Here is a 20,204-nt window from a genome sequence, read left to right as displayed (position 1 = left end):
AAATAAAATGGATTCTAGACAAATGGCCTCCATCAAGTTTTGAGTGATGTGTGCCCTCCAATGCAATTGAATGTTAGCAATCAGTTATATGTATTTAGCTCCTGATACTAGGCAAGTGCCCCAGGGCTCCCTTCAGGAATGACTGTCTTTTGTTCAGTGATCCTGGTCAGTCACCTTGCAAAACACCCTGCTGGTTACAGGAAAGAGAATCCATTTCCGTTCAGCCAGCATTGACTGAGTATGCACAGTGTGCCAGGCAATATAGGACTGAGGATACAGGGATAAATCATCAGCCCCTGCCCTTTAGGAATTCTCAGGTCTGAGGGGAGAAGCAGACATGAAAACAAACAATTACCGTACAATGTGATAAGTTTTATACCAGCTGCTCTGGGAGCACAGATGAAGGATAATTAGCTGTCTGGGGATTCTCTGGGGAGTCATGGAAGATTTCACCAGTATCATTGAGTGGGGTTTGGAAGAATGAGTACAAGCTTGCTGGAAAGATAAGGAAGGGAAAAGATTTCCAGGCAGAGGAAATAGCATATGCAAAGGCAGAGAGGTGAGGAAAGACAAGTCCTTCTGTTTTGGGAACAACTGGCAAGGTAGCAGAGGCTCAGAAATAAGGCTGGTTGAGTAAGGCAGTGGGCAGCTTAATCCCAACCATGACCCCTCCTTGGCCCTGGGAGAGGGGGACAAAAACAAAGCTCTAGCTCTATTGCTGGTGAATAAGCAATGTTATCTTCCTATATAAAGCTCATATCCTTATATATCCTGTTCTGTGGGTGTTCTAGGTATTTTGCAAGATTATAATCTAATGGGAACTGTCTTCTCAAGGAACAAAGTTCTTTTATATATTTGAAAGGCCCTTGGGCAGGCTATGTGGAATCTTTGGGCTGTTGTGATGATCTGAAATGTGATTATTGCTGAGTGGAACTCTGAAGAGAATAAGCCAAGGCAGCACCCAGCCCTCCTTTGCACCCTCACTGAGCTTCCTCTCCATCCTTTCAGACCCTTCAGGTGTCAAGGCCGGTGCTCTTCATTCAGTAAACACATGATAATTTTCATCCTATCCTTAATTAATTAATTAATTAATTTAGTGTTGGTTTGGCTGAGCTTTCTGGAAACTTCCAGAACGAATTCTTTCTTAAGAGCTTATTAAACATGAGCAAAATGAACTGAAATTTCTCAAGGAACTCTAAGAAATGCTGGTCTAACACACAAGCCTTCCAAATGAGCTTTAAACCTTTCAGCCTGCTAAAATGTTTACTGGTCTGTAAAATACTCCCAGCTCTTCTCAAAGCTCTGCCTCTGACAATGTGAGCCGTAGGCAACTTAAACTAGGACAGGGATACGTTCTCAATTTTTCATAAAGTATTTACTTTTCTAGAATCCAATTTCTTTTTAGGGCTGGTCTTTCATCTTTCTGGTGCTAGACTTAATTTGCAAAACTGCTCCCTTGTCTCACTCCAATCTGTCTGGCTGCCCTTCGCTAAATAAGTGAGTTTGGGATTTACAACAGGAAAACTCCGGGGGCCTAGGCACGGTCAGAGAAGAGAGCCTGCTTGTCTTCCTGTGGGGCCCACGGTAGGCACCTGCCCAGGTGCTCAAGGCCCTGCTGCCCTCTTGTGGCAAGACCTCCGCTTGGCAAACAAAGAAACTCCTCTTGTTTCCAGGTTCACTGGCTTACGAAATGTGCTCTGAAACATTGCTGTGCCCCCCTCCACTCCCCAGCGTCGGCATGTGGGATCTTAGTTCCCCAACCAAGGATCAAACCCACACCCCCTGCATTGGAAGTACAGAGTCTTAACCACTGGACTGCCAGGCAAGTCCCAGGACCCATGTGATTTTAGAACTGGAAGGAACCTTGGCCGAACCCCCTTTTTTTGGTGGTGGTGATTGTTTTTTGGTGGAGAAGGAGCCTGAGGATAAGAGAGATATGGTCATTTAGCTAAGGACACACCCTGGTTAGAGAAGTGAGCAGGAATGGAACACCCACCTTCATGAGAAGACAGGAAGGCAAAAGGAAATTGCCAGTTGAAATTTAGGAAAACAGAGAATGCTAAAAAGTTGCAGACCAGCTGAGCCAGCTGAGCCAGGAGGATCTGGTGGGCTTCTCTCCATCCGTCAGTGACCACTTCTCCCATTTTCTGCTTCCCAAGGAAAGCCGCTTTGTAATTGCACACAGGTCTTGGATAAGGACCATCTCTCTGTCTTTTTTGAACACTTTCTTATGCCAAGGACACACCACTCCATTGTAGGAGATCAGGATTTTTGTCCAAGCTTCAACCTTTAGTTACTCATACCACACTCCCACTTTTGGGCCTCAGTTTTCTCCTCTGGAAAATGAGGGAGTTGGGTTGGATGTTTTCTAAAGTTTGCTTTAGCACTGATAGTTTGTGATTGTCTGTTTGCCTCTTGGCACACAAATATCTGGTGGTGTTATTAAGACTCGGAATAACTTGAGGGCAGAGTCTTTTCCTCTTAATATCCCCAAAGCCCAACCCTATACCACTGACATATTAGATGCTCAAAAAGATTTATTAACAATAATTAGCATATTCAGTGTCTGCTGACACTGCCAGACACATTACATATGATATTTAGATATGGTTTTATATTGATGATCGCCACACCTGTGAAGTTATAGAACACACCATTAAGCACAAGTGAAACCATGCACCTCAGATTGGAACTTGAACCCACGTGCTGGGACTCGAACCCGGCCAAAACCCTGACTGGGACTCAAACCCATGTGGCTGGGGCTTGAACGCGGCCAAAACCCACAGTCTTCCAACTGAGATCACAGGACTTAATGAAGCTCAGGTTCTTGATGTCTCATCGCAGAAAGAATTCAGTGAGAGACAAAGTGATAGGTAAGAAGTGGACTTATTTAGAGAGAAACACACTCCACGGACAGAGTGTGGGCCACCTCAGAAGGTGAGAAAGGCACCAGGGTATGGGTTTGTGAGTTTTTATCAGGATGGGTAATTTCATAGGCTAATGAATGGGAGGAGTATTGCAGCTATTTCAGGAAGGGGTGGGGATTTCCAGGAATTGGGCCACCGCCCTTTTTTTTTTTTTTTTTTTTTTTGTGGTACGCGGGTCTCTCACTGTTGTGGCCTCTCTCGTTGCGGAGCACAGGCTCCGGATGTGCAGGCTCAGGGGCCATGGCTCATGGGCCCAGCCCCTCCGCGGCATGTGGGATCTTCCCGGACCGGGGCACGAACCCGTGTCCCCTGCATCGGCAGGCGGACTCTCAACCACTGTGCCACCAGGGAAGCCCCCACCGCCCAATTTTTGATCCTTATGGTCAGCCTTGGAACTGTCATGGTGCCTATGGGTGTGTAATTTAGCTTGCTGATGTGTTACAGTGAGCATATACTGAGGCTCAAGGTCTAGTGGAAGTCAACTTGTGTGCCATCTTGGGCCCATTTGGTTCAAGTCAATTTATGTCATGTCCTCGGGCTATTTTGTTCTTTCTTTTTTTTTTTTTTTTTTTTTTTTTGCGGTACGCGGGCCTCTCACTGTTGTGGCCTCTCACTGTTGTGGCCTCTCCCGTTGCGGAGCACAGGCTCCGGACGCGCAGCGTCAGCGGCCATGGCTCACGGGCCCAGCCGCTCTGCGCCATGTGGGATCTTCCCGGACCGGGGCACGAACCCGTGTCCCCTGCATCAGCAGGCGGACTCTCAACCACTGCGCCACCAGGGAAGCCCTATTTTGTTCTTTCAAAGTCTGTGCCCTGCCCCCTTCCCTCCCATTTCACAATGACTCTGGGACAAGATTTTCTATGACCGACTCCTGGTTCCACACTTCCTACCTGTGCATCCTTTCTCTGTGTCTCAATTTCCTCAACTGTAAAATGGGAATTAAATGGCAGTAAGCACTCAGTAAATATTCTTATTAGGTAGACATTTTTATCTTGATTTTATGGATGAGGAAATTAAAACTGAGAGAGATTAAATAACTTTTCCAAACCGGCATGGCCCAGTGAATGACAGATCTAAGATTAGAAGCAAAATCCAAAGCTCATGGACTCTTAAGCTCTATGCTACATTATTTCCCCACTGTTGAATGACTGACAAATGAATGAAGGAATAAATAAAATTCTTTATTGCTGAAGACAATGCTAATAGTTGGCATTCGACTCTTACATGGGGAGGATACTAATACTCCAGATTGGTCTCTTCCATACTACCTTGGACCAATTAAGAGAGAAGATGAAAACAATTCAAAACAAGAAACAGAGGTAAGTGCCCTCTTCAGCACAGAGGAGAATACAGGTTTCTTCTAAATCAGTGAGGACTTACTGAGCATCTACTTTGTGGCAGTACCAGGGCCAGGCACTGTGGGGATTAGATATTTCCCTGACCTTTCAAAGCTTGCAATCTAGTTGGGGAAACAAACATATGCAAAGTCTGCATTATAATGTCATAATTATTACATCCTAATACAGGGAGATACAGATTATTTATGTTAATTGATTTCAGGAAGGGAACACACAGCACAGGCTTGAGAATTCTGGGAAGACTTCCTGGAAGAGGAACTCAGGCCAAGTCTTGAAGCATGATTAACTTTCTTTGATGTTATCTTTGATTCTTTTCTCTCCATCTCTGTAGATCTGGTTGGTTAGTTACCAAGGCCTATCGGTTCTTTCCAAATGACTCTCACACCAGGCCTGTACTTTCAAGTCCAGCGGCCATAATCTCAATTCAGTCCATCATTATTTCCTACCTGGAAGTACCCTAACAATCTATTAACTTGTCTCTTTGCTGTCAGCCTTTACCTTTTCAGTCCATGTCATCCACCCCTTTTGGATTAGCCTTCCTATTTTATGATGTCACTCCTATGATTCATTCATTCCAACTTCCCTTCAACTAATATTTATTGAGCATCTACTGTGTTCCAGGCACCACTTTTCTATGTACTAAGATATTCAGTATCGAACAAGACAGGCAAGGAAGAACCCTGCTCACCATCCACCTGGGACTTCCATACTAGTTTTTAAAAACTCCAGCAGAAACCTGTGGCAAGTCCCACCCTACTTATCTCCCCCTCCCCCTAACCTCCTACCACTTTCCAGCAGGATCTTCAGCTGGGCTCATCATCCCCGCCCACTCCACATCCTCCCCACCCTTCTCTGTTTCCTCTTATATCACTGTCTGCCTCTCTCACATTTGCATTTCACATGTTCCATTATCTATTTCTATTCATTTCATTTCTATCGATTTCTATTCCACATGGTAGTATTTTTTTCCTTTACTCACCTGACAAGATTCTAAACTTCTGGAGGACTGCAACCCTGTTCTATATTTTTCCATCCTGGCCTCCCCTAGTACCTGGCACATTATTGTACAAATAATAGGTTTTTTTCTTCCTTATCCTCCTCATCTTTTTTTTTTCTCCTAACAATAACAACTAACATCTGTAAAGCAGTTTACAAAGTGTTTTCATGTACACTACATTCCACAAGCTGCACGATACGCAGGTATCAATTACCAATAAATATTTGATGGATTAATAGGGCAAAAGAGGAAGGCATTCCAGGTGAAGGAAATAACACTAGCAAAGGTACAAAGAGAGGAATGATCCCGGCATGAACCGAAGGCAGTGTGGGAACACAACCCTGCTGGAGAGGGAAGAGTGAACACTGTAGAAAATTTGGAAAATGAAGAATAAAGGTAACAAAAACCAATAGAAAAATAAATCCTGCCTTAATACTAACATGGTTAGCAGTTAGGTGTATTTATTTCTAGCCTTTTTTTTAGAAACATTTTTTTTCTTTTGCTAAGCTGTAATAAGTGTCCATAAAATTTTGTGTCCTACTTTTTTTCACTTAACATTCTAAGCACAGTTCCCTGATGTGACATAGTCTTCATAAAGGCCATTTGTAGTGAATGCATAATATTCTTGAGTAGCTGCATCTGCATGTACTTATCCATTTCTCTTTTGTTGGACATGTTTCCCATTTTACGCTATTATACGAAGCACAGATCTCTTGTGCAGAGAGAAGAAATGGAACAAAACTGGGTCTTTGGTAAGACCTCAAATTATTCTATGAAGGCTCACCTGAGCCTAAAGCATCTCTGGACTTTTAGTCACCTGAGCCAGTCAGACTGATCCATTATTGCTTAAGCCAATCGGAGCTGCATTTTCTCTGATTTGCAACCCACATTATCCCACCTAATATAAGGGCTCCAATGGCAGGACTGAGCTTGTCTTGCTCACTGTCGTAAACCCACCTGAATCCTCAGTCCAAGGCACAGAGTAGGAGCCTAATAAACATGTGCAGAAAAAAGAATATGAGCTCTTTTTTTTTTTTTTTTTTTTTTGCGGTACGCGGGCCTCTCACTGTGTGGCCTCTCCCGGTGCGGAGCACAGGCTCCAGACGCACAGGCTCAGCAGCCATGGCTCATAGGATCCTACAGCCGCTCCATGGCATGTGGGATCTTCCCGGACCGGGGCACGAACCCGTGTCCCCTGCATCGACAGGCAGACTCTTAACCACTGCACCACCAGGGAAGCCTGAATATGAACTCTTGTATGAACTATCCATTCTTATCCTGACCAGTGATCTAGAAGGATCTTAGTACTTTTATCAATATGAGCTTATCAACAAAAATGTTGCCTCATCATATTTGCCACTAATAATTCCTCATTTTTTGGCCTTCTTTAGTTTTTCAATTTAGAAAGTTTACATTTTTATGAACTAAAATATTTTCCTTCATGACCTTTATTTTTATTTTTTATTGGGATATAATTGACATATACCTTCATGACTTTTAATACTAAAATTCTAAATGGATCTCCTCTCAGAGTTGATATTCACTTGTATTTTCTTCTAGTTTTTCTACAGTTAAGTTGTAGTGTTTAATTTCTTTCATTTACCTAGAATTTATTCAGGTGTACTGTTTAAGGTTAGAATTCTTTTTTCTTTTTTTTCTAAATTCCTAACCAACTGTTCAAATGCCTTTTCCCCCATTGAGTTGCAATGCTTCTTTTATCCTTTTTTTAATGCTTATATAAAATTGAGTCTATTTCTGCCTAGCTATGTAATATTTCACTATCTGCCAAGGCTAATAATCCTCCAATTAAGCTCTGTCTTCAAAATTTTCTTTGCCATCTCCCTTGTTTATTTTTCCAGATGAATTTTTAAAATAATTATATCCAATTCTAAAAGGACTCTTGGAATTTTCACTGTAAGTACACGAAGCCTAAAAATAAATTAAGGAAGAACTGACATCTTTACGATTTTAAACTTTGCCATCCAGTTAAGTTTTTCTTCATTAAGTTTCCCATATTTTTCAACAAAATGTGGTCATTTTCTTCACATAGATTACTGACATTTCAAATAAAGTTTATTTCTAGGCATTTTGTATTTGTTATTTTAGATTGTTTTCTAACTGGGATATTACTGGCATATGTAGGGAAACTTGTTAACTTGTCAAGACAGTCCAACTGACACTCTAATTGTCCTTTTGTTTCTTAGCCATCTCCCTGCAGGTACCACCCACAAGTCTGAGTTCTGCTCTCTGGAGCTAGGTGGAGTGAAACTGCACCTCCTTCTACAGGACAGATTTTCATCTCTTGGAGACCGCTATCATGTTTCCATCAGCCTTCTTTTGTCCTGGCTAAATAACCCTGCTGATAGGATGAAAATGTATCTGGGAGAAATTCAAATGACAGTGGTGAGGTGGGTGGATTTGGGGCAGTTAGGCTAGAGGTGGGGTACCAGTGAGGACTGGCTTCTGTGGTAATCCAGGCTTAAAGAGATGGGCTAAGATGAGGCTGCAAACATGGGAAGGGGCAAGTCTGGGATATATCTCAAACGAGGAAACATTAGGACATATTGACAAACTAGATATAAGGAATAAAGAAATGCAAAGAGTCAAAGATGGCTCTAAATCACTGAAGAAAGTGATTCTTCACTTTCTTAGAAGCTTGGAATTCTCAGCCCTGTCCCCCACTTATCCAGAGAGGGGAGAGGGACTAGAAATGAAGTTCACGATTGATCATGCCTGCATGAGGAAGACTCCATAAAATCCCAACAGTATGGGGTTCGGAGAGCTTCCAGGTGGGTGAGCACATCCTTATACTGGGAAGGTAATGCACTCCAACTTCACCGAGACTGAACCTCCTGCACTCGGGACCCTCCCAGGCCTCGCCCTATGGATCTCTTCATCTGGCTGTTCACCTGTATCCTTTATTATATCCTTTAATAAACTGGTAAAGGTAAGTAGGTGTTTCCCTGAGTTCTGTGAGCCTCTCTAGCAAATTAATCGAACCCAAGGAGAGGGTTGTGGGAACCTCTGGTTTGCAGGCAAGTCAGACAGAAGTCCAGCTAGGGACCTGCTACTTGCAGTTGGCATCTGAGGTTGGGGAGGGACAGTCTCTTGAGACTGAGCCCTTAACCTTATCTCCAGGTAGATGGTGTCAGAATTGAGTTAAATTGTAGGACACCCAGCTGGTGTTGCAGAGAATTGCCTGTTATAGGGGGAAAAAACCCCACATACTTGGTGACCAGAAGTGAAGTGTTCTGTGTATGTAGTAAAGGAGACATACAGGTGAAAAACTGAGTTTTTCCTAAACATCAGTGTTTTTCCAATTTTCCCCCACAATCATATGTTTTACATAGCAGGCCAGTTCAAACACAAACACATAGAAATAGATATAAAACAGATATAGATGTCCTCCAACTCCTGCAGCCATATGCGAATTTGGCCTAGAATAGCCCCCCTGAATTAACAGATTAAGTCAAGAGGACAAATGACTTCCTTCCCCTCAGCTTGTGAGATCCTGTGGTCTAAGACTTGGTGACCAATACCCGGTCAGGAAATTAATTATCCTACCACCATCTACCCTCAATCCCATGTCCCAGAGGGCTCCAGAGGAAGAGAGATTCCAGAAGGAAGGCCACACACATTTTAGAGTTCAAAGTAGGTCTCACTGCCAACCCACAGAGCACACAGAGTTAGAAATTTCTCACCTTTTAAAAACACATCTCCTTTAGCCTCAGGCTAGATAAGGATTTTCCTTGGAGAAAGAGGGGCTAGAGAATATTTAGGTCTCCAACTTTGAGTTTCAAGGCCATGGGGCTTAGAACTGGGACAGGGAAGATAGGAAACACTTTCTCCTTGCAAAGTGAGAGTCCTAAATCGAAGCATGGAAAAGAGGCCAAGGGCCCTAGGCTAACATCTGCTGTTGGGTCAGAGCCTGAACAAACTCAGGCCCAAGCTCCGCAACGCTTGGCAATGAGGAATGAGGGAGCCCACGGGATTAGCAGAGGCCCCACAAAAAACAGCAACACACATTGAAGAGCTGATTAAAGACAGAAATTTGCTTTTCTACCCCAAGGGATATTACCCTCCTCAGTCAAATTAAGTTGCTTTAAGCCATATCATGTCAAAGCATCTTTACAGAGTACATCTTGGAACGTTTCATAATACAAAATTTTTTTAAAATAGAGTTGAAAATAAGCCAATCAATTTTTGGCTTTAGATACTTAGTTTTAAAAAAGAGGAAGTGAGAGAGTAGTACTGACATATACACACTGCCAAATGTAAAATGGATGGCTAGTGGGAAGAAGCTGCTACATAGCACAGGGAGATCAGCTCGGTGCTTTGTGACAACCTAGAGGGTGGGATAGGGAGGGTGGGAGGGAGGCTCAGAGGGAGGGGATATGGGGATATATGTATACATATAGCTGATTCACTTTGTTGGACAGCAGAAACTAACACAACATTGTAAAGCAATTATACTCCAATAAAGATATTTTTTCAAAAAAGTAAAAAATAAAATAAAAAACTAAAAAAAAAAAAAAAAAACAACGAGGTCCAATGTACCATTTGGTTGAAATACCACGTCCCTGTCAGGCTCTTTTCTACTCAGGGAGGGGACAAATGAAGAGGTGGGAGGACAGGGGCAAGGAGTGCTCATGCAAGCTTTTCCCATGTTGGGGTGATGCTCCAGGTTTATAGCAGCCTGCTGATGCCGGCTGCGTGTCCGGGCAGCTCTCAACACCCAGCTTAAATAAACAGGCCGTCATGGCAAAGGTCCCAGGGAGTCAGACTCAATCTTCCCTCTGCAACATACTCAAGGAGCACAGAGGAGTTGGCTTACAAATGACATAACCCAAGCAATAAACAGGCTGCTGAAGTCAGGAGCAGCTTCTCACCACGCCCTGGGCTCTGCTTCGTTCTCCTCCAGCCCCCATTCTCCATCTCTAATGGAAAACTTGCCAGGATATAAACTACCTTTCCCTCAGCTACTTTTTCTTCCCATAGACCCTTCTTAGCCCCTGTTCCTTTCAGCAGTGGTACAACTAAACTCAGGGAAATATACACTAGGGGCACTTTTTGGTCCCAGGAATCTCTTAGAGCTCTAGTTCTTTTTTTTTTTTTTTTTTTTTTTTTTGGCTGTGCCATGTGGCTTGTGGGCTCTCAGTTCCCTGACCAGGGATCGAACCTGGGCCCAAGGCAGTGAAAGCGCAGAGTCCTAACCACTGGACCGCCAGGGAACTGCCGTTAGAGCTCTAGTTCTAATCTCCAGAACGTTTCTAGACCACCTCATTATCTCCAGATCTCATCCCACCATGTCCTTGAGACCCAGCCCAGAGCCTCCCTCTCCTGTGCAGTGGCTCACTCGCTCCTGTCTCCTTCCAGCGTGTCACCTTGGCACCTCAGGCAACCACACCCTGCTTCCACCCTCTTAATATTTGGAGAACAAGCACAGTCTAGATACACCCAGGCCAAGCAAGACTTCCAGAGAAGTAAGAGAACCCAGGCTGTCAGAATACAAACCCAGGTCTGGAATGGAAGGAGGTTTCCAGTGCATCCTGAAGCCTGGATGTGAATTAGCTGAGAAGCAGACAGGGGAAGAAAAGTCACAAGAGAAAAACTTACATTCTTTTGATTGAAGGAGAAAGGGGACTAGAGAGGAAATGCAGCCAGGGATGACGGGGGTTCCATTTCTAGTTTCTTTGGTCCAGGGAAGACTCGTGTAAATTTAGCTATGTCCCCGTTGGGCCCTGCAGTCAACTACACTTTTTGGCAGAAAGAAAAAGATGATCCGTGGATTAATTGAATGATGCCTAGAGATAGCCAAAAACTAAAGCCTCAAACAGCTGCAGTCAGCATTTCTAGAGTACTTTTCATTTCTGCAAAGCACATGGAGTTAGTCATCTCCCACCAGTGCTGATTGGTAAATCTCTACGTAATCACAGGACCTCTGTCTGTGAGCAGATCTTTTCCAACTAAGGAAGACACACAGTGGCCAACCTTAGGGATCCCACACGGCCACCACCCCAGACAGGGTCAGAGCTCAAGTTAGGGGCTACCTCCTGCAATGGGGACTCAGACCATGGAGCTGAGCTGTTTAACAGAGACATGCTAACTCCTCTGAATGCCACAAAGTCCCCATATCATCGTGTTGGGGATGTCTCCATACCTCCCAGATGTGGACAGCAGGGTGCCCATCTGCAAGAGGCACTAAAATTATGCTCTTTCATCCTCCCTGAAAAGTGAAAAGAAACCAGGCCAGGAGCTCAAAGAGACATATTAACATAATTTATTAAGTTCACCACACAAAGAACATGCCACAGGAAAGAATATCAGAACTGGAAGGGCCCATGGAGATTATCTGGTCCAACCCCCTCGTTTGGGAGTGGCGTGAAGAACACCAGAACACCAGAACACGATGGACAAAGCCAGCATGGGAGCTCAGCCCTGATGCACAGAAACCACAGACTTAAGGCTTCTGGTTTTGAGCCAAGTAGAACCTAAAGACTTAATGTTCATTTTTCATTTTTCTGTGTCCTATGGTACCACATTCTGATGCTCATCTCCACCTTAAGGCTGCAGGAAGAGCCCTAAAGAAACTTGATGAGTGGCAGGTTCACTCAGAGCCAGGGTAACAAACTGCCTGTGGAGCAGGGGTTAAGGGAAGAATTCAATCCCTCCTGATTGCTCTCTTCCCCCAAACAACAGACACTCAGACCCCCATGCTTCAGGGCGAATATATCAATACTGGCCTTCCTGAGGTTTGGAGGAGGAAGGGAAAAGCAGCAGGAAAGAGAGAAAAAGACTATGACATCATTCTGAAATCAACAAGTCCACTGGGAACACTCTCTTCCCTCTGTCGAGCAAATCCAAACACCCCAAGAGAAGGCTGCAGAACTCTGAACTCTGGTATTTAATCAGTTGTGAGTTGTAAGCAAAAACACCAATAACTTAGCAAAATAAATACCATGAGAGTTTCTTCACTGAGACTGATGTAACCGAGTGAAAACAGTTTCTAGGCTCTGAGTCGAGAAGAATGAGGTGTATCTTGCTCTGCAACTTAGGGGGAAACCCTAAGAGATTCTGGGAGTCTTCACAGCAGACAGAAGTCCCCCCGTGGGCTTCCCTGGTGGCGCAGTGGTTGAGAGTCCGCCTGCCGATGCAGGGGACACGGGTTCGTGCCCCGGTCTGGGAGGAGCCCACGTGCCGCGGAGCGGCTGGGCCCGTGAGCCATGGCTGCTGGGCCTGCACGTCCGGAGCCTGTGCTCCTTAACGGGAGAGGCCACAACAGTGGGAGGCCCGCATACCGCAAAAAAAAAAAAAAAAAAAAAAAGAAGTCCCCCGTAACTGTCCGTGGCCTCACAGAACCTTTCTGCTAAGAGCTACTGCCTGAAGGACATTCCTCCTCCCCAAAAGACAAGTCCGTCCAGTCAAAAGTTGAGGTTCACAGGCCATGACAGGTAGCCCCATTGTCTGTCTGCAGGAGGCCTGGGTCAGCATGGGCTGAGGGTGGAGCAATCAGAAAAAACAAACAGTTTGTTGCTAAGAGCCGAGCTGTGTTTAAGGAAGGAACTTCATGCCCCCGGGACACTCTCCAATCACTGCTGACATCTGTGCCTCCACCCTCTAGGGCTGAGGTAGATCTTATCACCTCTCCTGACCTGCAGAGGGCCTGGCTTCTAGGGCAGAATAACCAGCCCGGGCTACAAACTCCAGTCTACAACAGAAGGGAGGCTCTGCTACAGAGAAAAATAGTAACTATGGGAATAAGGCTACTGCCCTGGGTCCTGTGGGCAGGATATCGCTGGCCTCCAGAGGCTGCAGTGTCCAGAGGGGGAGCTCATCCCCCGTCCACCCAGCGTAGAGGACGGGCGTTCAGAACCATGAAGGGAGCTGTCGGGAAGTCAAAGTCAGGGCCGGCAGCCTCCAGGGGTGGTGGGCTGCTCCTCAGGCCAGAGGCACCAGCAACAGCAGCATCTTGTCTCCTTCAGCTCATGTTTCCACCACTCGGATGAGAGGCATGGGCTTTGGGCTGGGGGGCTTGGCGATCCTAACGCTGAAAAGGAAGTCGGAAACGCTGAGTGCCCTGTTGTTGCCCACCCTTCACAGAGCCGCCCCTCCAGTTTGCCTCTGGATTCTACCCTGCAGGGCCCGCTGATCTCTTGGTTCTAATGCCTTGAAATAGTAATTGTCAGTGCTAAGAGATGAGGGGACTGGTACTTTTGTCTGGTGGCAGGGGTGGGGAAAAGAGAAGGTGCAGCTGAACACTTTAGGAGTGGGTATGCCTATGATTCTTGATTTTTTTTCAGTCTTGGACCTTTTTGTGAATCACCTGGAAACAAAAGGCCCTCTCTCTGGAAATATGCCCTTACTACACATTCACAATTTTTGCGTACAACTTCAGGGGGTTCAGACGCCTCTAGCATTGTTCATGGGCCTCTTTGGGGTTCTGGTATCAGGCTCTACTCTAATCTGGTTAGAAAGTGGTTCAGGTGGAGAATGGGTCAGATTCGAGACTGAGAGAATGAAGCTGGATTTAGAAGAGCCTCATCCTGGCCTCCTTCCCATGGCTCTGTCCCTCTTTCCTTCACTTCCTACCTGGGGCCCACTCCATTCATGCCCACTCACCTGTCCAGGTTCTCAGTCTTGGTCTGGTTCTGGGTGCTGAAGTTGCCATGGCTGACTTGTTTCTCTATCAGGTGTTCCATCCGGTCGTGCATCTCTAAATTCTGTAACACAAGTTGTGAGATTAGACTTGGGCTTCCTCTGCTTTGCCCCGGGCCACACTGAACCAGCTCATGCTGGTCCCCACCTCTGTGCGCCGCTGTCACCCCCACCCCCACCGCGTGTGCCACCAGGATGCCCTCTCCCTCCAGTATTTGCTCCAGCCTCCTTCCCTGAAGGCATGTTCTCTTAATAACTGTACAGCACTGATCATCTCCTGTAAATCCTCTCTATACATTTCCTGCATATAATTTCCTATAATCTGCTGAGATATTTACTTATGTTTGTCCATATGCTTTTCTATAAAGTATTCTTAGGTATTTTTTAAATGTATTTTATCTATAAATCTAGACTGCAATCTCCCTGGAGATAAACAACCCTGTCTCCCATGTCTTTTTATCTCTCCCACTAGCTGGGACCCTCACACAGTGTCTGCAAAGCAATCTCAGGTAGTCACTCAATGGACAGGAAGGGCCCTGAGGTATGGTAGAAATCAGACCAAGCACTCATTAGCTAATCGAGCCCATCGCCTTAGCCAAGGAGAAGACTCCACCCGTAGAAGGCATCCTCCTTCAAAGCTCAGCTCCACTGTCAGCTCCTCTGCCAAGCCCATATAGTCAGAATGAAGGGCCGGCTTCCATGCTGCTATATGGCACAGGGCTTGCACCATGAGGATATATCCTTTCAGAGTGGGGACAGGTCTTACCATTGTTTGCAACTCCCTGAAGCATTAGAAAATGTTCATTCAGCGGAACTGAAGATCATCCAACCACCCCAGCTACTCACTTCCGAGCGGCAGCTAGACAGGATCGAGACCCCCTCCAGAATCTCTCCCTCCCTATGTCCAGTTTTTTCTTCAAGAGTCTGCTCCCTTCCCAGGGCTGCCCAGAACACACACCTCGGCTTCCAGGTAGGCAATCTTCTCCTTGAGCTCCTGGATGGCAGTGTCCTTTGACTGTATCACAGCTTTTGAATTCTGGAGCTGCAAAGATGTGGCAGACACTGGAGCTCGTTCTGAAATGACTCATTACATACTCATCGCACTTCGCCCCGGTGCCGGGGGAGCCAGCAGAGACAAAGGGCAGAGTTTTGCACCTCTCACGTGGCTGGCTTAGCTTTTCTATAAAAGCCTTGTTTCAGTCAGTGTTAAACTCTTGATTACCCCAGGTGTGGGGTCAGGGGTTTGAAGGGAACACCACCCTGATAATCCAAAGTAATGGATGATTCAAAACCCATTCTGTTTGACTTTGGGTAGTACAAATTATGTATTGGTTCAAGAGATATTTATTGAGTGCTTACCATATGACAGGCCCTGTTCTAGAGAATGGGCAACAGCAATTAACAAGACAGAAAAATCCTAGTCCTCATGGAGCTGACATGAAGCAACTATGCCCTCCCCATTAGGGTATCTTAAATTCTCAAAACGATTCTACAAAATGGCATATTCTGAGTGTGTTACCCTAGCTCAGGCAAGGGAAGGCAGAAAATGTGCATGAGGTGCAAAGGCTGAAAATCTACACACAGATAAGTGAGTTTATTGGGACTTAATTACTCATTTACCAGCACTCTTCAAAGTGTGGGAGAAAATAACCTTTTCCTTCTTCTCCCATGGGAACGCACAAGGCAAATAACCAATAAAGTAGGGGAAAGATGGGAGAAAAGCAAATCCCAATCACCCTAACCTAGTAATCGGTTGCCATAAATGTTTTATGGGACACTTAATGAATATAAGCCAAGATACCCAAGAGAATAAATCAATAAAGGTGTAGACTTGACAGGAAAACAGGGCTAGACAATGTGGAAACTTCCAGAGGGGGTAACCCAGAGCAGGGTAAGATCTAACCCTGCTTACCTGCTCTATCATTTGCCGGACTTTCCGCTGCTGGCTCTTAAGCATGTCATCCAAGTGGTGGATCTTCTCCCGCAACCCAGCCACTTCCTTTTCCAGGTTAGCAGCTCTGGGGATTAAGACCAGAAGGCTGAGGCAAGGGGAAAAGATGCTTTGTCCACCCAGTCACAGTAAGGGCCTTGGGCTCAGGGCATTTCGATCAGGCATGATTCCCTCTGCCTGATTCCCCAGTGGTCTGCTGTAAGGAGGAGCTGGTGGGACACCTTAGAACAACACATCAGAAGCATCACTAGAGATCATCTAGTCCAAATAAGGGAACTGAGGCTTGGAAAGGTTAGAAAGGATAAGTCATTCTGGATAGTTCTACGGATAAAACTAGAGCCAATAGGTAGATGTTTCAAGGAACAAGTTCTTTTTTTTTTTTTTTTTTTGCAGTACGCGGGCCTCTCACTGCTGTGGCCTCTCCCACCGCGGAGCACAGGCTTTGGACGCGCAGGCTCAGTGGCCATGGCTCACAGGCCCAGCCGCTCCGTGGCATGTGGGATCCTCCCAGACCGGGGCATGAACCCGCGTCCCCTGCATCGGCAGGCGGACTCTCAACCACTGCGCCACCAGGGAAGCCCAAGGAAGGAGTTCTTATATTAACACAGGAAAGACTTTTTCAGTATTAAAGTTGTCAGAAAGTGGACTGCCTCGTGTGTAATGAACTCCTCCTTCCTGGAAAGATTCAAGTACAAGCTGGGATTATGATATCGTAGACCATCAAGCTTTGGCAGGGATTTTATATCAAGAGGGAGATAAGATTTGAGGACCCTTAAAGTCTCTTCACACAAGTCCGTTTCTAAGTCTCCTGATTCCCAGACACTGCTGTTTCCTTTGCCTCTTCTAAGCAAACTGGGCCAAGATCTCCAAAGGTCAGGCGGCTGGGGAGAATGCCCAGGAGTTCAGAGCACTGAAGAATTGCTGGTACCCATTACTCTCTGGGTCTGCCTGAGGAAACAGACAAGCGCCCACTGCTAGAAGATGGGCAGTGCTCGGCATGGGGGACAGTGCAATCTGAGCCTCCAAACTCATCCTTCCTAAGCTTCAAACATTCTCAGTTGTCACCCTCAGTTCTCCAGTGCCCTATTACTCAGTCTCCTTTTATTTAGAAAATCAGCATTTATGATGCATAGCTGTCACTTGCCATCCCCAAGTCTCGGTTTTGGATTATCTGGTCTTCTGTGTTTCTCCTGCTCCTTCCACTCGGTCTCCTGCCCATGAGCACCTCAACCATTAAGGAGGGAGTGCTGAGTAATTTAAAGCAATTCTGGGGCTTCCCTGGTGGCACAGTGGTTAAGAATCCACCTGCCAATGCAGGGGACTTGGGTTCGAGCCCTGGTCCAGGACGATCCCCCATGCCATGCAGCAACTAACTCCATGCACCACAACTACTAAGCCTGTGCTCTAGAGCCCACGAGCCACAACTACTGAGCCTGTGCACCACAACTACTGAGACCATGCGCCACAACTACTGAGCCTGCACTCTAGAGCCTGTGAGCCACAACTACTGAGCCCGCGTGCCTCAACTAATGAAGCCCGTGTGCCTAGAGTCCGTGCTCCGCAACAAGAGAAGCCACCACAATGAGAAGCCCGTACGCCACAATGAAGAGTAGCCCCCTCTCGCCGCAACTAGAGAAAGCCCGCACACAGCAACGAAGACCCAATGCAGCCAGAAATAAATAAATAAATGTATACAAAAATAAAAAATTTAAAAAAAATCAAGCAATTCTGCTGTGAAGTCTGAAAGAAGGCTACAATAAGATGCCTGCATTTTTCATGCCAGGCAGGCCTAGATCAAGGATATCCCAAAGGAGAGAAAAGGACCCCCCAGCAGACTGAGGGGTCCAAGAAGGCAAGGATTGTGTTGGTTCATCTTGGAATTCCTTAGAAGGCCCTTCAGGTAATGTCTATTGAACGTAGAAAGGTCCAACTTATACAATGAAGTCCAGACCAATATACTAATGTTAAATTTGATTTACCGGGACTTCCCTGGTGGTTAAGAATCCACCTGCCAATGCAGGGGACACAGGTTTGATCCCTGGTCCAGGAAGATCCCACATGCTGCAGAGCAACTAAGCCTGTGCGCCACAACTACTGAGCCCACGCTCTAGAGCCTGCGAGCCGCAACTACTGAGCCCGCCCGCCATAACTACTGAAGCCTGTGAGCCTGGAGACCATGCTCTGCCACAAGAGAAGCCACCGCAATGAGAAGCCCACGTACTGCAATGACGAGTAGCCCCCACTTGCTGCAACTAGAGAAAGCCTGCATGCAGCAATGAAGACCCAACACAGCCAAAAATAAATAAATAAAACAAATAAATTTATTTTAAAAAATTTGATTTACCATCTGAGATCTTCTATATTACTTGCCAACAGCGTAAAAAATTTCTAAATTCGTGAAGGTCCAAGGGTGGCTCAATCTTTGCCCTGTAGGTTTCACTGGTCTGGGGCCTCTGATCCCCTCTGATCAGAGGGAATTCACAAAATCCTCTAAGCCTGGAGTAGAAAGGATCCCAGAGATCCCCTAGATGCCACTGCTGACAGGTGGGTCTCAGTTTCTGAGACGGTTCAGATGAAAGAAGTTCAGTAGCTCTCCACGAAGCTGCTCATTGTATTTTCATCAGCACGACTTGTGAGGAAAGTATTCAATTTTACCCTCAGATAGTTTACAGTTGGTTTTTGTTTAGGGGGGGAGTAAGCTGTGGTGTAATAATACCACTTCCACATCCAGTGTGACAACCAAGGAATGATGTGCCACAACGGCAGACACTTTACCAGCTCCTGCTTGACCCTGGCTCTAAAACCCTAGAAGCCCTTTCTTCAGGTTATTACTCCCTGGAAAATGAGCTCCTTGGAGATGGCATCCTCCCCAACAGTATCTCCCTGGGCAGGGCCCCACACTGAGCAGACACACGGTGAGTCACAGCTGGAAGATCTGACATCAGCACCAGCTTCCTCCCCAGGTCTGTGCCCTCCCTTCCCTGCACCCCAACCTCACGGTGAACCAGAGTCCTTACTTTTCTTGTTCTGCTCGGCAGTCAACCTTCTTGCTCCGAAGTTCCTCCAGAGCTGTCTCCCCTTCCCTGACCTTTGCCAGTAAGGCCCGATGCTCCTGGATGGGCCAAAGGGAAGAAAATCTAAGATGAGATGGCGACAGTTCCTGCGTTTGGGGTGAGATGGGCACTAGGGCTAGCAGTCAGCCCCTGCTGGGCCTGGGACAGCTGCCAAAGAGCAGCAGCCCAAGCTGGTTTGATGGGGCACTCTCCCCTGTCTAGGATAACCCTTCCCACCCCAGCACATAGAAACTTCTCAGCCTCACGCAGCTGCCCAGAGGGAGAGTCTGGCCCTGCATTCTCCAGGCCCCCCTGCCAACTATGGCTACCAGTCCCCAAGAAACCAGGCTGAGTGGCTTCTGAAGAACGATCTTCAAAGGCCAAAGGACAGCTATACAAGAACCCACCTGAAATGGAAATGCGTTCAACTCTAGTTGTCAAGGGCTAAGTTAGACAGAGAAAGACCTTCCCATTCCTTAAGGGCTGAAAGGTCCTCGAAGGTATTTGCCAAAGGAAGCTATGAAATGTGATTTTCTGGAGCTGCTCAGAGAAGGACAGTCCCTGCGACCACCTCAGTCAATCCCCAGGCGCCTTCCGGCCCAGGAGTCTGAGTGCTGAAGAGCAAGACTCCAACAGTTACCGTCTCCATTCCCAGAAAGCATCTCTGCAGCTCCCCGACTTCCGCCTCCTTCTGTTCCACTCTGTCCTCTGCTCTCTGAAGGGCCACCTGATTCTGTTCTGCTTCTCTCTGGTACCGACTGAGTGTGACCTGTGACACAGGATGGGGATGTGTTAAGCATGCAGAGGGACAAACATGGATAAAAACCTTAGAAAAAAAAAACCCAGACGGGGACTGCCCTGGTGGTCCAGTGGCTAAAACTCCGTGCCCCCAGTGCAGGGGGCCTGGGTTCAATCCCTAGTCAGGGAACTAGATCCCACATGCTGCAACTAAGCATCCGTATGCTCCAACTAAAGATCCCGCACACCACAGCTAAAAATCCCACACGCCGCAACTAAGACCCAGCACAGCCAAATAAATAAATAAATATTAAAAACAAAAAAACAGGAATCTGGGTGCAGTGATGGGAGGAGGGAGGCAACCCTGATGATCACACTGCTGTCTCCCACTCACTGTTCCAGGACCACTCAGGAGACTAGCAGATTAGCTCCACTTGCAGGGTTAATTGTCACATAGTTGATCAAGCTCTACTTTAGAGTGACACCTGGAACCCACAAGTACCGTGTTCCAGATGGTTGACTTCG

At 46.3% G+C, this 20,204-nt stretch overlaps 1 protein-coding gene across 4 annotated transcripts in view; it reads right to left on the bottom strand.

The window, feature by feature from the left end:
• Positions 1–13,192: 13,192 nt before the first annotated feature.
• The window catches only part of TUFT1 (tuftelin 1), a 44,435-nt gene continuing 37,423 nt past the window's right edge, over positions 13,193–20,204 (bottom strand). For all 4 annotated transcript variants that reach the window (XM_082612015.1, XM_082612016.1, XM_082612017.1 and 1 more), the window contains 6 exons: positions 19,582–19,710; positions 18,906–19,000; positions 15,850–15,955; positions 14,896–14,979; positions 13,902–14,002; positions 13,193–13,329 (listed from right to left, as the gene is read on the bottom strand). In XM_082612015.1, coding sequence (XP_082468141.1) covers positions 13,266–13,329; positions 13,902–14,002; positions 14,896–14,979; positions 15,850–15,955; positions 18,906–19,000; positions 19,582–19,710 — 579 coding nt within the window. In that variant the 3' untranslated portion in view covers positions 13,193–13,265. The remainder of the gene's footprint in view (positions 13,330–13,901; positions 14,003–14,895; positions 14,980–15,849; positions 15,956–18,905; positions 19,001–19,581; positions 19,711–20,204) is intronic.

Source organism: Mesoplodon mirus, assembly GCF_964341445.2.
Source record: "Mesoplodon mirus genome assembly, chromosome: 3".
NCBI lineage: Eukaryota > Metazoa > Chordata > Mammalia > Artiodactyla > Ziphiidae > Mesoplodon > Mesoplodon mirus.
This window is presented reverse-complemented; position numbering and strand designations above follow the sequence as displayed.